The sequence below is a fragment of the Nesoenas mayeri genome, assembly GCF_963082525.1.
Source record: "Nesoenas mayeri genome assembly, chromosome: 1".
NCBI classification, from domain to species: Eukaryota; Metazoa; Chordata; class Aves; order Columbiformes; family Columbidae; genus Nesoenas; species Nesoenas mayeri.
Genome location: NC_137541.1, coordinates 17,013,145 through 17,026,393, shown reverse-complemented (window position 1 = coordinate 17,026,393; position 13,249 = coordinate 17,013,145). Strand labels below are relative to the sequence as shown.

The 13,249-nt window shown below is 42.2% G+C and overlaps 1 protein-coding gene across 1 annotated transcript; it reads right to left on the bottom strand.

The window, feature by feature from the left end:
* Positions 1-1,159: 1,159 nt before the first annotated feature.
* TRMU (tRNA mitochondrial 2-thiouridylase) lies at positions 1,160-12,849 on the bottom strand. Its single transcript, XM_080363886.1, has 11 exons — positions 12,727-12,849; positions 10,959-11,124; positions 10,340-10,446; positions 9,668-9,790; positions 7,608-7,785; positions 6,630-6,702; positions 6,026-6,092; positions 5,120-5,220; positions 3,854-3,998; positions 3,522-3,604; positions 1,160-2,905 (listed from the first exon to the last, which is right to left on the bottom strand). Exons 1-11 carry the CDS (start codon positions 12,809-12,811, stop codon positions 2,759-2,761), a joined length of 1,275 nt encoding a protein of 424 aa, XP_080220012.1. The 5' UTR covers positions 12,812-12,849; the 3' UTR covers positions 1,160-2,758.
* Positions 12,850-13,249: the final 400 nt, after the last annotated feature.

The following is a 13,249-nucleotide window of genomic DNA, read 5'->3' as shown; positions in this document are numbered from 1 at the left end:
ATTTATCAAGTAGTTTTTTGCCTGTAACACTTTTTCAGAACAGGTTCATAAGACTGTTGAAGAGCAGTTGAGTTTAAAACCAGGACAATGGGAAGAGATTGTATGGGTCTTGGTTCCCAAGAGCAGAGCTCTGAGCAGAGTTTGGTACTCCAGTGTCCCCATGCCGGTGTGATTTCAGTGGGTTTGGGCACGCCCAGAAGCAGATGTTTTTAGGTAGCTCTGAGAACTTACCTTGTGGACACTTTAATAAGTCAGGTGGCTACACAATATCTAAGTTTTGGAGTTTGGATCCCAAAGTATGTATGTGTTTCAACATAAATTGAGGCACACAGGAAAGCAAGCGCTGCCTGATAGAAACACAACGTTTCTGTTGTCTGAGGAGCCTTTACCTCCCTTTATAAGGGAAGTAAGGACTCCTCACACAATAGCAACGTTGATAGTTGGGAACACAAGAGGAGTTGACATCTGTGAGCAGTTGCAGAGGCTGATCGCACTTGGATCACAAAGAGCCAGTGGGACAGCTCACACAGAGCAAGCGCTGCCATGGGTGGTTGTCCAGGAAGGGTGGGCTGGGAAGGGGAGGTGGGGAAGTCATCCTGGAGGTGAGGGAGCGGCAGGAAAGGATGGAGCTCTGCCCTGCTCCTCATGGAGGACTTAAACCACTCTGGTACCTGCTGGAGGGACAACACTGAAAGGCACAAGCAGTCCAGGAGGTCTCTGGAGTGTTGATAACTTCCCAACAGAGATGTAGAGGAGCTGATGAGGGATTGGAGCATCTCTCATACAAGAAGCTGAGAGAGCTGGGCTTGTTCAGCTTTGAGAAGGAAAGGCTTGGGGAGATCTGAGGGTTATGGAGTCTCCACCCTTGGAATATTCAAAACCCAACAACATGGTTCTGAGAAACCTGCTCCAGCTGCCCCTTGCTTTGAGCTGCAGTTGGACTAGCTGATCCCCAGAGGTCCTTGCCAGCCTCTGCGCTTCTGTGAATATTAAAAGGGGATTCTGAAGAGACTGAAATGGCTATGTCCTTTGTGTCCTTGTAGTTGAACCTACCTCTACTAGTACAGTATCAAATAACAAACATACCTGAGAGTGTTGTCAGATGAGGTCATTGTAAAAAAACACATTAGTATAACACAAAACACTTATGAAGATTTTAATTGGGACATTTACTGGAAAGCTCAGATGACGAAAACACGGAGCATTAACTCCTTAGTAATTAATTGCACATTTTGCAAAGACAAGTTTCAGGAAAGATAAGGAAAACATCAGGAAAAACACGTAACAGTTACGACCAGGACCCATAACACAACTAACCTAACACAAATCAGGAGCTGACTTCAAGCTGACTTCAAATTGTCTTTAGAGTTAACCTGCGCATGGATAGCCACTCTGAAGACAAACTTCCAAACTGAATTGATTTTGGCACTGGTGAAAAAGGATGGCTTTCTTCCTCTCTCAAACAGATCTACTGTAATGTCAAGTAAAATGGTAATATTTTTTCCATGGGTCAAGCTTTTTTCCCTGTGGGGCTCCCTGAGCTGTGTTTAACTTTGCCAGACTAGCAGGTACACACTGAAAAGTGTCTTCACCCCCTTCTACTTCCACACTTTGGAGAGAAAAAGATTACGCCTTTTTTTCTTGTAAGAAAAGCAGAACTGTTAGTACATTGTAAGACAGCAGAAGAGGACAGAAGGCTACACGGAATCCAAGTCTCCAGATCTGCTGAAAAGATCTGTTCATGGTGCAGCTTTCCTACCACCCAAACCAGATCTCAACATTCTAAACCCACCTGAAAAGCCATGCTCCTGCACAGCTGGACTTCAGTGACAGTTACCTTCTGCTGCTGTGCTGAAAGACACGGCTTCATCTTTGTTGAATTGCTGTAATAAACTATTATAAGCTTAGGTTGTCCTCGACACACACTCAGTCCTTGTAACTGTGGATAATTTGGACAGGGGTATTCAGTTCTTCCTAACACCACTCCATTTTGACACATGGCATGATCCAAGATCAAATTATTACTGGGTCTATATGAACTGTATAATAAAGGCATATGAATTTGCATTTTGCTGAAGCACGACAATGCACTCTCTTCTCCAGGACACAAAACAAACAGCCTCTGCCCTCAGTAGTTAACAAAAAATGAGTCAGTTATGTGAAAAATTTAACAATCAACATTGTTTTTAAGCCCCTAGATCTGTAATTCTGAATTACATAAACATGTGAAAGCATAGGTTAATACATCTTAGGAATCTAAAGCATTTCTTATAAAACTATATCAAATGAAAAATAAATATCTGTTGCTTGGAGTTCATCCAAAATGCTGAACTTTAATATTGGTTCATTCCTCATCCCATGTTCAAAGCACATACGTTTACAGTAAAACAACGTATATACTTTACTTAGAGACAGGTAACTTCAAGTAAGAAAAAAGTATTTCACTTACGCATAAAAGATAGATTTATGATTTCAGACATTATTTTTATATTAAAATTCTTGTATGCGTAACCACTATTACAGAGTAACTTTAAGACATCCCTTGATACATATTAACATAAATAGCACCAACCAGTCCAGTCAAATTGTACCAAACTGGCTTTAGTTTTAAATCTGTTCAGTGCTGACAGTCAAGAGCTGGGACGTGATGGGCAACTGACCTCTAGAATATACAGGTCAACAGAAAAACATTTATTATTGTTTTTATTATTCTCAGGCAGCAAATTATCCAAAGTCCTTCAATAAAGAAGCCCATGTGTTATGTTACGGGTTCCATCTTGTCAATCTCTTCCTTCTTTGGACCCTCCTCTCGGTTTTTGCCCTGTTGCATGGTGTACACTGATGGGCCCATCCTCAGGATCTTCCCACTGCCCAGGCACTCGTCACCCTTGTAGAACACGGCAAACTAGGAGATAAACACAGGGAGAGTTTGTTTGTTACAACCAGCTCTCAGAATAATCTGCCTCCTGATGTGTTCCATGGGCCCCCAAGCTTTGGGGAGGAAGAGAGAGGACAGAATGTGGGCTGGGAGAGGGCAACCAGAAAAAGTTTGAGAAGCACTGGTTTACGATGTAATGCAGCACCTTCATATTCGCTGTGTTAAAAGGCATCACTACACAGGACTGCTCCAGGACAGTGACATTCACTGGACACAGATCCTCACTAAACAAATCTGAACACTAGAACCATATTAAGTAGCCAATTATCAAACTAATGCCTTTAAAAATCTGTTTCTTGAAGACAACAACATCTTACGGTTCTGCATATACAGATGTTTATCAGAGAAGTTTTCATATAGTTCTAAAACTTGTCAGTTTCTCAGACAATATGAGCAACAGCAGACTATTTAAAACTAGGAACAATCTCCTTCAAAATAGCTGATGAATAGTCAAAATAGAGCTAACTGCTCTCACACACAACTAAATTAACCATTTTGCTCCAGCTAATAAAAACACTACTGTTTTATTAACCAGATAAGCCAAAACATAAAAAAGGAAAGAAAACCATTTCTAACAACTTACCTGCCCAGGTGTGATGGCTCTTGCTGGCTTCACTAGTGTCACCCACACACTCCCGTCCTGGTTCAGAGTCAGCACACAGGGCACTAGAGCGGAAAATGGCCAAACACCTGCCAGTTAATCTTTACAGTTCACATTCAAAGAGAAAAAAAACTTCTTCACTCTTTTAACCAGATGTAAGTCAAGATACCAGTCCACAGAATTGTTTTATAAAGACACTAGAGAGACAGAAAGGTAAGCCAGAACATTTCAACCATTTCTGCAAAACTACACTGAACACACCAGCACAGTTCCACAAACTGAGTAAAACAAAAAAGAAAACAAGATTTGATTACCTAATGGCATCTGGTGCCGAAATCTGAGGTGACATTCCATCATTTTCTCTCTAACGAGCTCCGCAGGAGGTTCCTCTGCTATCCAGTGCACTCGGTTTGTCCGCAACAGGTCTCTGTACAGAGCAGGGTGATCTGTTGTTGGTGCCTTAAAATATTAATTTTATTTAATGCTGATGCTTTTGCCAGAGAGCATGTAACTTGTGAAGTAAAGCATGCAATATAGAAGCAGCATCCAGCCATACCAAAATGAAGGCCAAATGAGTAAGAAAGCAAGAGCTTATTCGCACTTAATCAGCTTCCATGTGGAAGCCTTTAATGAAAACAAAAAAAGGCTAAATCAAGCCTGAATTATTTGTCAACCTTCTGCACCTCAGTCACGTCACTTCTTATATTCTTTTTTCTCCAATCATATTTCTGCCTTCTTCAGACTGAGTTGAGATGCCCACCACTCTCCCTATCCTCCCTCAACAAGATGCTACCTCCCTCTTCTCCAATTTCCCAACTCAACACCTCCCCAGCAAACGTGCTGCACAAACACAACCCTACTGTAGAGTATAAAAAACAATTCTTAGTCATCCCACCTGTTTCTTCTCAGCTCTCTTTTGATTATGATTTTTTCCCCCATGCACATCAGCAAGTAGCAGAACACCTCATTATAATCGCATCAATATCAAATAAGAATAATAACTGCATGGACAGCAATGAACATTAACAATGATAGCAAGTTGCAGAACTCTCACGGGATTAGTCATTAAGACACCAATGATTTGCAGGATTACATATATATATATACACTATATATACTATATACACATATTACCCATATGTGTGTGTATATATATATATATTTCCCAAGTTTTAAATAAGATAAAACTGTATTACTGGCTACTACTTCTTTTACTAGAAAAATAAAGTAGCAATACATAGCAAACCAAGATCATACACATTTTATATACCGTGTCATAATAACTACAATGAAAACCTCATGTTTTACAGCAGAAAATGATGGCTCAGTAGATTGACTGATTCTTTTCAGTATTTCCCCTTGTTTGGAGAAGTTCTATGCCAAGATCTAAACCAATTTCCTACTCAAGAAAAGCTAGTTTGGACAAGATGTTTCAAATCTGCTGATGCTGCACTAGTTGATTCTTGTTTTCTCCAAGAGGAAAGCCAAGAATTCTGCCCAGGTTAGAACGACGTTCTGTACAGCAGGAGTCACAAAACGCTTGGATGAGTCATTTGCAACAGCAGTGTTAATTAACTCACCACAAAGACATCTCCAGTGCTGACATCTTTATCTACAACGAACCAAGCGTCCTTCAGACCTGCCAGTCTAGCCCTCTGGCCTATTGTGTAGAGGAACCAACCTAAAGAAAGAGGAAGAAGTAATGCTGCTAGTAAACTTCCATAGTTTACTTTCAGAAAAATACGTTAAAATCATTTCCCCAAAACCTGACCACCAAACAAAGAATAACAAACCAAGTAACTTTAGAGAATTTTGTCAATTACAGACCAAACTAACAAGTTTTCATTGGTACTGAAGCATGTGATTTCAAATTAATCTGTCTCAACCGCAGTATTTTTAGGGTTTATAAAAGACAAACATTTCTTTATTTCAGCTTTAATTTGTGTTTTTGTTAACACTCAGTCTTACCAATTTCCCGTACTTGTATGTACTAGTAGAACATCCTACTTCCATACGTTACTTGGGAGAGGAACTCAGTTCTGGCAGCTAGAACTGAGGAGAGCAAAGGACACGCACAGGGCAGGAAAGGGGAAGCTGCCCGTGTTTGGTGAGCTCCTACTGTGCATCACTGAGGTACATGGTGTATTTTTTCTGAAGTTTAGGTACTAAAGAATCGGGAACTGAAGCACAGTTCTTTTGAAATAATTAAACGAACAATGGTGTCTCACTATTAAATTAACAACCACTTAGTATCAACAGAGTAACCTTAGTAATTATCATTTACTTCACTGCAATACAGAACAAATAATCAAGAACCAGTTCAAGGCTCACTATTGTATAAAGCAAGTTTTCCACAATTAATAGAGTTATCAACCTGGGAAAAAAACATAGACTGCTTTGGAATTTCATAAAATTTGTCCCTCCAAATATAAGCACTATTGTTTCATTTAACTAAAAGCAGTTATTAAGGTGGGTTAGCCAATTACCTTGGTGTGTTCCCATCACCTTCTTATCTTCAATGGAAACAAAGTTACCTGGTTGAGGTTCTAAATACTACCAAATAGGAAGAGATTGTTTAAGTCACAAGATGGCCCAAAAAAACTTCACAGTTTATTTCAGGTTCTGTCACTACGTTCACTTGAAGTTGGAAAACAGCTCTTTAAGAAGCAAACTCTGCCCAAGCAGCTGACTGCCTCTTCCCTGGTGCTGCTTTAAGGAGAAAAGTAGGAAGGGCAGTCCCTACGAGCAGTACTGCTGCGCTTCACTCCCCGCATCCTCACCCACGCCAGGGCACGGCAGGACTCAGACATCCGCCCCTCTCACATCCCAACTTGTCAGCCTGGCAGGCACAGGAGGGCAAGTTCTCTCGCTCCTGTTGCTGCAGAAAGCGACTGCTCGCTGGTGGAGCGGCGAGACGCTGCCCACAGCCTGCTGGCATGGGCTTCTGGGAGGCTTGGGACTGCACGGGGAGATAGGACATGGCTACATCGTGTGGGCCACAAGCTGCTGGAGGTTCTTCTGCAGTGTTATAAACCACTATTGAAAACCAGAACAGAACATAAAGATTATCATAGATTTAATGTTGCTCACCTCAAGAAGGAAATTTTCGAAGTTTCTTTCACCAATGAAACAGACTCCCATACTCTGAAAAGGAAATGTGGTATTGAATCCATAAAAGCAGAGGAAAAACATCTGAAATAATGCCTATTAATAATGTCCAAGATGGATTTTTTTTCCTCTATGTATCATGAACTATGCATCACAAACTATGCTAGGCATCTCATAAAATAAACAAAACCACAGCATCTGCTCCAACACGGGTGAACTAATTCTACACAGCACCAGTGAGAGCCCTAAGCATAGAAGAGAATAGGAAATAGAACACACGCTCAATAGATACATTAACCTTGCTGACTACATTGTATGTAAATTAAAAACAGAAGTCTCTTTCAGACTAAAGTACAAAACTAACACAAGTGATACAGTGAAGACTTATCTCTTCATAAAAACATCCATGAAAAAATATGTTTTCCTTTTCCTTTCAGTTATCGCCTACATTCTTCAACCATTTAAACCACCATTTACGGTAGATGGACATAAACATTAAAAGCTACCAAGATGCCATCAGCAATACAATTGCTGTCTGCATAGTTTTTAGGATCAAATAATGAAGTGTTATTTCTCAGCCACGGAAACAGAACTTTTAATAAAGACATATTGAAAAAAATTATAGTGAAGAAGCCTTTAAAAGCTATGAAAATAAAGCTCAAAGGCCTCTCACCTGCTGTACTAGAGAACATCTTCCTTAAGGCTCACAGCATTCTATCACAATCCCCTTCACCTTAGTTCTTCTGAGATATAATAGTAGACAAATTATCTGCAAGCTAAATACACAAGAAACGACAAGCTCATAAAAGCACTTTTAAGCAGGCAGACAGCTATAAAATTGCTTCCCAATCTGTTCTATTATGGTGCTCGGAAACAGTCAGGTTGTCACAGATTAAAGTTCAAAAGTTCAGGAAAGTCTATTTAAGAAAGAAATACAAGTCAAAAGTGTTTAAGTGTTACCATGCCTCTTTTTTCTTTAGCACATGATGAAGACCATGTTCTGCTGCTATCTTCTTCACGAAGCTTTTTGTTAAATCCCCTAAAGGGAAAATGGTTTTCCTCAAAGCCTCCTGTGAGATCTGACTGAGAAAGAAGGTCTGGTCCTTAAAGAGGTCTGCCCCTTGCAGGAGTTTCACAGCTGCAAAGTGAAGAACACATAAAGCACCTCAACATAACCCCTTGAAATAGTTCAACTTCCTTTAGTGTTGCGTTCAACAATCTACATTTTAGTTTTATTCTTTCCAAATACATGTTAAAGACAGCGTGTTGCAGGTTTTTCAAAATGCAATGGAAAAATGTTTGGGTATTTTTCTCACCACTAAAAAAATCAAGAAAGATTCTGATTTTGTATAATGGAGATTCTTACAGAGTCTTACATTGCCTTATCTGTTACACTACTGTACGTGGCACTGGCGAGAGCACCAGCAACAGAAATATGAAAATAACTTTCACATTTCATGTGAAAGACAGAATAACCACTCAAATGTATCAGAGTATACTATTTTTAAAAAAACAGTTTTGCCCTGAAAACACACTGCTCAAATCAACAATCTGAGCAATCAGCAGAGGTACTCCCAATACTCAGAGTTTGACTTTTTTCTATAAAATAGATGAAATGTCTCAACTGCCCAGATGCAATAAAATTGGTGCCATTTTTCATTCATGTTCTGTCCACTCTCTTTAAGAGCTAATAGCTCTGATGTCTGGTACAAAGTCTACTGATGTGTTTCTTGACTCAAACACTGACTACCGGCCTGTAGTAGTTCAGTCACAACCAATAACACAAAATCTCAGCAACAGGGCAGAAAGCCTGCTTAGAACATCACAAAATACAACAGCTGAGAATCACAGCCTGTCACAAGCATAGACCACTGGTCCAGCTGGCACCATTTCAACTTTCCAGAAAGAAAATTAAAACAAAGAAACAAATAAACCCCTTTAAGTCCAGAACAAACAAATGAAAGCAGGGAACACCAAAGCAGGGAAGCTGTAACACCAAAACATCACTGGGGTAGCTTTGCGTAGTCTGCAAGTTTCCTTCCCTTTGGATAGAGCACATTTCTCATTTTACATCAGAGCTTCATCTGAGCTACTTTACTGCATCTTTGCCCACTGCAGAGCTATGTGGGAAATCTCTGAATTGCTGTCCAAGCTGTGACAGCGCTAGGCAGATGCACCCAAACCAGCAAGAATCAGGCTAGTTCAGGTACCAATAACAACTGAATCCCTGTGGTGCAGAGACCGACCTCTGACTAAACACAGCCACAGGCAAACTACTAAAGAGCAAAACCTACACTGCCGCCACTGGTACCTTTGCTGACCTGAGAATCGTAGCCTCAAAAATCTCTGCACGTCCTGCACTCGTATTTTTCAACTGCAGTATAGGCAGAACCTTTATGTGCCTGGGAAAAACAGGCTTCTAAAGGAGAACAGAGAAATAAGGCAGAATAGTAGAACTAATGAATGAAAACCTGGAGTTTTTTTCCAGTAAAACAGAGTCAAATTACATTATAAAATATGGTATTAATTTTAATGTTTCCAGGCCTTAATTCTTAGATTGCACTAAAGTATACTCCCATGATGAGGTCTATCAAAACTATATAATGAATAGCCAAAGAACACATTCCCTAAAACAGAAGAAACATATAAGGAAAATTTTATGTAAGTTATGCAAATACTTGATCAAGATTTCTTGAAATACATGTCCAGGGTATAGAAGACAGACGTCTCTCCTTAATCCACATTACAGCTCCTTCACAATCTTGATTACTCCTGAAATGCTTATTCTTACCCCTGCACCTGGGTTTGAACTCTCCAAACAGAAAATGTAATACCTGACTAGTCAGGGTAATTTTCAGTAAAGTAAAACCCGTTTTGCTAATCACCCTTCTAGAAAGGCTGGGGTTTAAGCAGTAATCGTTGTGTGAGAAAAACAAAATTCCCTGATTCTGTGACGCTGAATATAGTTTAAATTTCTTTTTCATATCTAGGATGAAATATGAATTGAAGTAGCCACTTACTATTTCTAACTTCAAAACGGTTTCTGAAAAGCCTTTGTGGTCGTTTTATATGTTTCTGTTGAAATACTTCCTCATCCTCTAGCGAGGTCCTAGCGTAATGCCCAGTAGCAATTGCATCTGCTCCTGTCAAGAGAAAAATAAAACCAAACCACAAAGTCACATGCTTGAAATTCACCATTTAAAACAGCATTATAAAAAACTAGGAAAAAAAAAAAGGAGAAACCAATGAAGGAAGAAAATCTATGGAAAACTCTTATACTGACAATAACCATGCTCTTGCTACCTAAATAAGCTATTCATCGCATGCGAGAACTTGTGCTTTTGTACTTCAGTGACAACCTAGGAATGTAAAAACCTTAATGCGCAAGTCAACGGAAGTCTCTGAATTAAATCTGCTCCTACACATCAGCAAGCTGATCTAGTGGAAGATGTGACGGACTATCTTGTTCCAACCCCAGTGCTGTGGGCAGGGACCTGAACCACTCTATGATTCTGTATGTAATAACAAAGTTAAAAGCAAATACTTTGTAAATACTGAAATACTAGCACAGAGATACGTGGAATTAGGCAGGCACAGGAACTCATGTTTTTCCTCAGCTTTTTAAGAGATTGTATCCTTTAAGCATTTCCACAGCACACGCTCCATACTGACACACTTCAAAAATGCCTTACCTAAGTTATCCATAGCATAGTGAAGGAAATAGTTGAATTTTATGTGCTTGTTACACACAATATCAGGATTAGGAGTCCTTCCTAATTCATACTCTTTCAGGAGGTCACTGTAAAATAAAAAATAAAGACACAAATGTATATAAACATTATTAACACTGCATAATATATCCAGGACTGGAGGGTCTCATATTAAGCATTTTATGTAAGAAATAAAATACTTGTAAGATTTTAACCTGTAAAAAACAATGCTCGGAAGATTTCCTCCACAGTGCACTGAGGATGTGGTCAAACAAACACTTGCAATATTGTAACTGTGTTTTATTAATATCACCTCAGGGGATACATGGCTGCCCACCAAGCACATCCTACTTATCTCTCAGGAAGTACTTTCAGAATTAAACAACCTTGTTTAATTTTTCAAAGTGATGGTACAGTGGAGCACACAGCACAAATTGCTGTGGCTCAGATGAAAGGACAATAACTTAATCTGCAATGCCACCACTCTCTCTTAGCACTGATAATACTGAAATAAATTGCCTTTGCCCGTTTTTTGTCCATCCTCACTTTTCACAGTAACACAGTTCTACAGTAGTATCACCTATTTCAAATGTGTTTCTACCTGAATACTTCATTCCAGTATTCTTTCACGTAGGAAACCTGGTGAAAAGGAATATCAAGCTTCTGACAAACCCGGTAAGCATCTTCACAGTCTCTGTCAACTGAGCAAGCTCCTTGCTCATCCAGAGGGTCCCAGTTCTTCATAAAGACGCCCGTCACCTGGTAGCCTACAAAAAGGCAAGAATCACAGAATGTCAGGGATTGGAAGGGACCTCGAAAGGTCATCTAGCCCAATCCCTCTGCCGGAGCAGGAACACCCAGATGAGGTTACACAGGAATGTCTCCAGAGAAGGAGACTCCACAGCCTCCCTGGGCAGCCTGTTCCAGTGTTCTGTCACCCTCACCGTGGAGAAGTTTCTTCTCAAATTTAAATGGAATCTCCTGTGTTTCAGTTCATACCCACTACCCCTTATCATTGGTTGTCACTGAGAAGAGCCTCGTGACACTCACCCTTTATATATTTATAAACATTAACGAAGTCACCCCTCAGTCTAAAGAGCCTCAGCTCCCTCAGCCTTTCCTCATAAGGGAGATGCTCCACTCCCTTCATCATCTTTGTTACCCTGCGCTGGACTCTCTCCAGCAGTTCCCTGTCCTTCTGGAACTGAGTGGCCCAGAACTAGACACAATATTCCAGGTGTGGTCTCACCGGGGCAGAGAAGAGGGGAAGGAGGACCTCTCTCGACCTATGACTTATAAGAACGACTTATAAAGAGAAATTTCTAAAGTCTCAACTCTAAAACTGTGTTTTTCAAGACTCACATGGGTAACTGCTTCTTTCAGAAGATGTGAGTAGCCCCATACTAAGCAAACATCCTGTGGAGTTTTGCACTACAGTCACAGTATTATTTTTTTCTATTGCTAACAGAATCATAAAAACACAGAACAGTTTGGGCTGTAAGGGACCTTCAAAGGTCATCTAGTCCAAATCCCCTGCAACAAGCAGGGACATCTTCAACTAGATCAAGTTGCTCAGAGCCCCACCCAGTCTGGCCTGGGATGTCTCCAGGGATGGGGCATCTACCACCTCTCTGGGCAACCTGGCCCAGTGTTTCACCACCCTCATTGTAAAAAATTTCTTCCTTGTATCTAGCCTGAATCTCCTTTCTTCTAGTTTAAAACCATTATCCCTTGTCCTACTGCAACAGACTCTGCTAAAAAGTCTGTCCCCATGTTTCTTAATTGCACTTTTAAGTACTGAAGGGCTGCTGTAACATCTCTCTGGAGCCTCCCCTTCTCCAGGCTGAACAACCCCAACTCTCAGCCTGTCCTCACAGCAGAGCTGTTCCAGTCCTCTGATCATCTTGGTGTCCCTCCACCAGCCCCTCTCCAACAGCTCCACGTCTGTCCTGTACTGAAGGCTCCAGAGCTGGACACAGGACTCCCAGTGGGGTCTCACCAGAGCAGAGCAGAGGGGCAGAATCACCTCCCTGACCTGCTGGCCACGCAGCCCAGGACACGATTGTCCTTGTGGGCTGCAGGCGCACATGGCCGGCTCATGTCCAGCCTTTCAGCCACACAAACCCGAACTGTTCGGGCAGCCACACGCCATGTCATGTCACTGCTCCGAGTCTCTCCCATGCCCTCGGTCACCGCTCACTCCCGCCGCCCCCGGGGCGCCCGGCCCGGGCTGGGGCTGCTCCAGCGGCCGCAGGAGGCGCATGCGCGGGGAACGGCCGGACAGGAGGCCCGAGAGGGAACCGTGAAGTGACGCACGCTCCCCGCTGCACTGGCAGAGAGCAGCGCCCGACCCCGCCGCCCTCACCCACCTCTGCGGCGCAGCAGGAGCGCGGCCACAGCGCTGTCCACGCCGCCGGACACGGCGCAGGCCACACGGCGCCCGCCCGCCAGCATCGTCCCCGCCAGCAGCGGCCGCGGCACCGCCGCTTCCGGCCACTCACCCCGCACTTCCGGCGGCCGCAGCCCGTGGGAAACGCGGCGCCGCTCGGGGGTTCCGGCGCTGAGCAGGAGTTGGGGGGCGTTAATTAACGCTGCAACACCAGCGGCGGGAGCACCTGCAGCCACCACCTGCTCGTACCCTACTTCCCCGAAAGAAAGATAGGGACTTATATTAATTCCATGAACAACAATCTACATTTATTCTTGAACAAAAACCCAACATTTATTCACACGTAGTCACGTCTCCATTCTGGTGACTCTGGTCTGGCTGTGAGAGCGCAGCACTCGCCAGCCCTTGTGGCTCTGGGTCTCCTGGGGTCTTCTGAGTGAAATTCCTGTGGGGGCATCCACTTTTCTTGGTGAAGGGTCTATCTGTCCTGCTGCAGTCTATTG

Bases quoted from the DNA above. Each gene is read 5' to 3' on its own strand.
- TRMU (XM_080363886.1), bottom strand. From the start codon at position 12,811: ATGCTGGCGGGCGGGCGCCGTGTGGCCTGCGCCGTGTCCGGCGGCGTG. The intron at 11,125-12,726 runs GTGGGTGAGGGC...GCCTTTTTGTAG, and splicing joins GCTCCTGCTGCGCCGCAGAG to GCTACCAGGTGACGGGCGTC. The intron at 10,447-10,958 runs GTAGAAACACAT...TTTATTTTACAG, and splicing joins TACTGGAATGAAGTATTCAG to TGACCTCCTGAAAGAGTATG.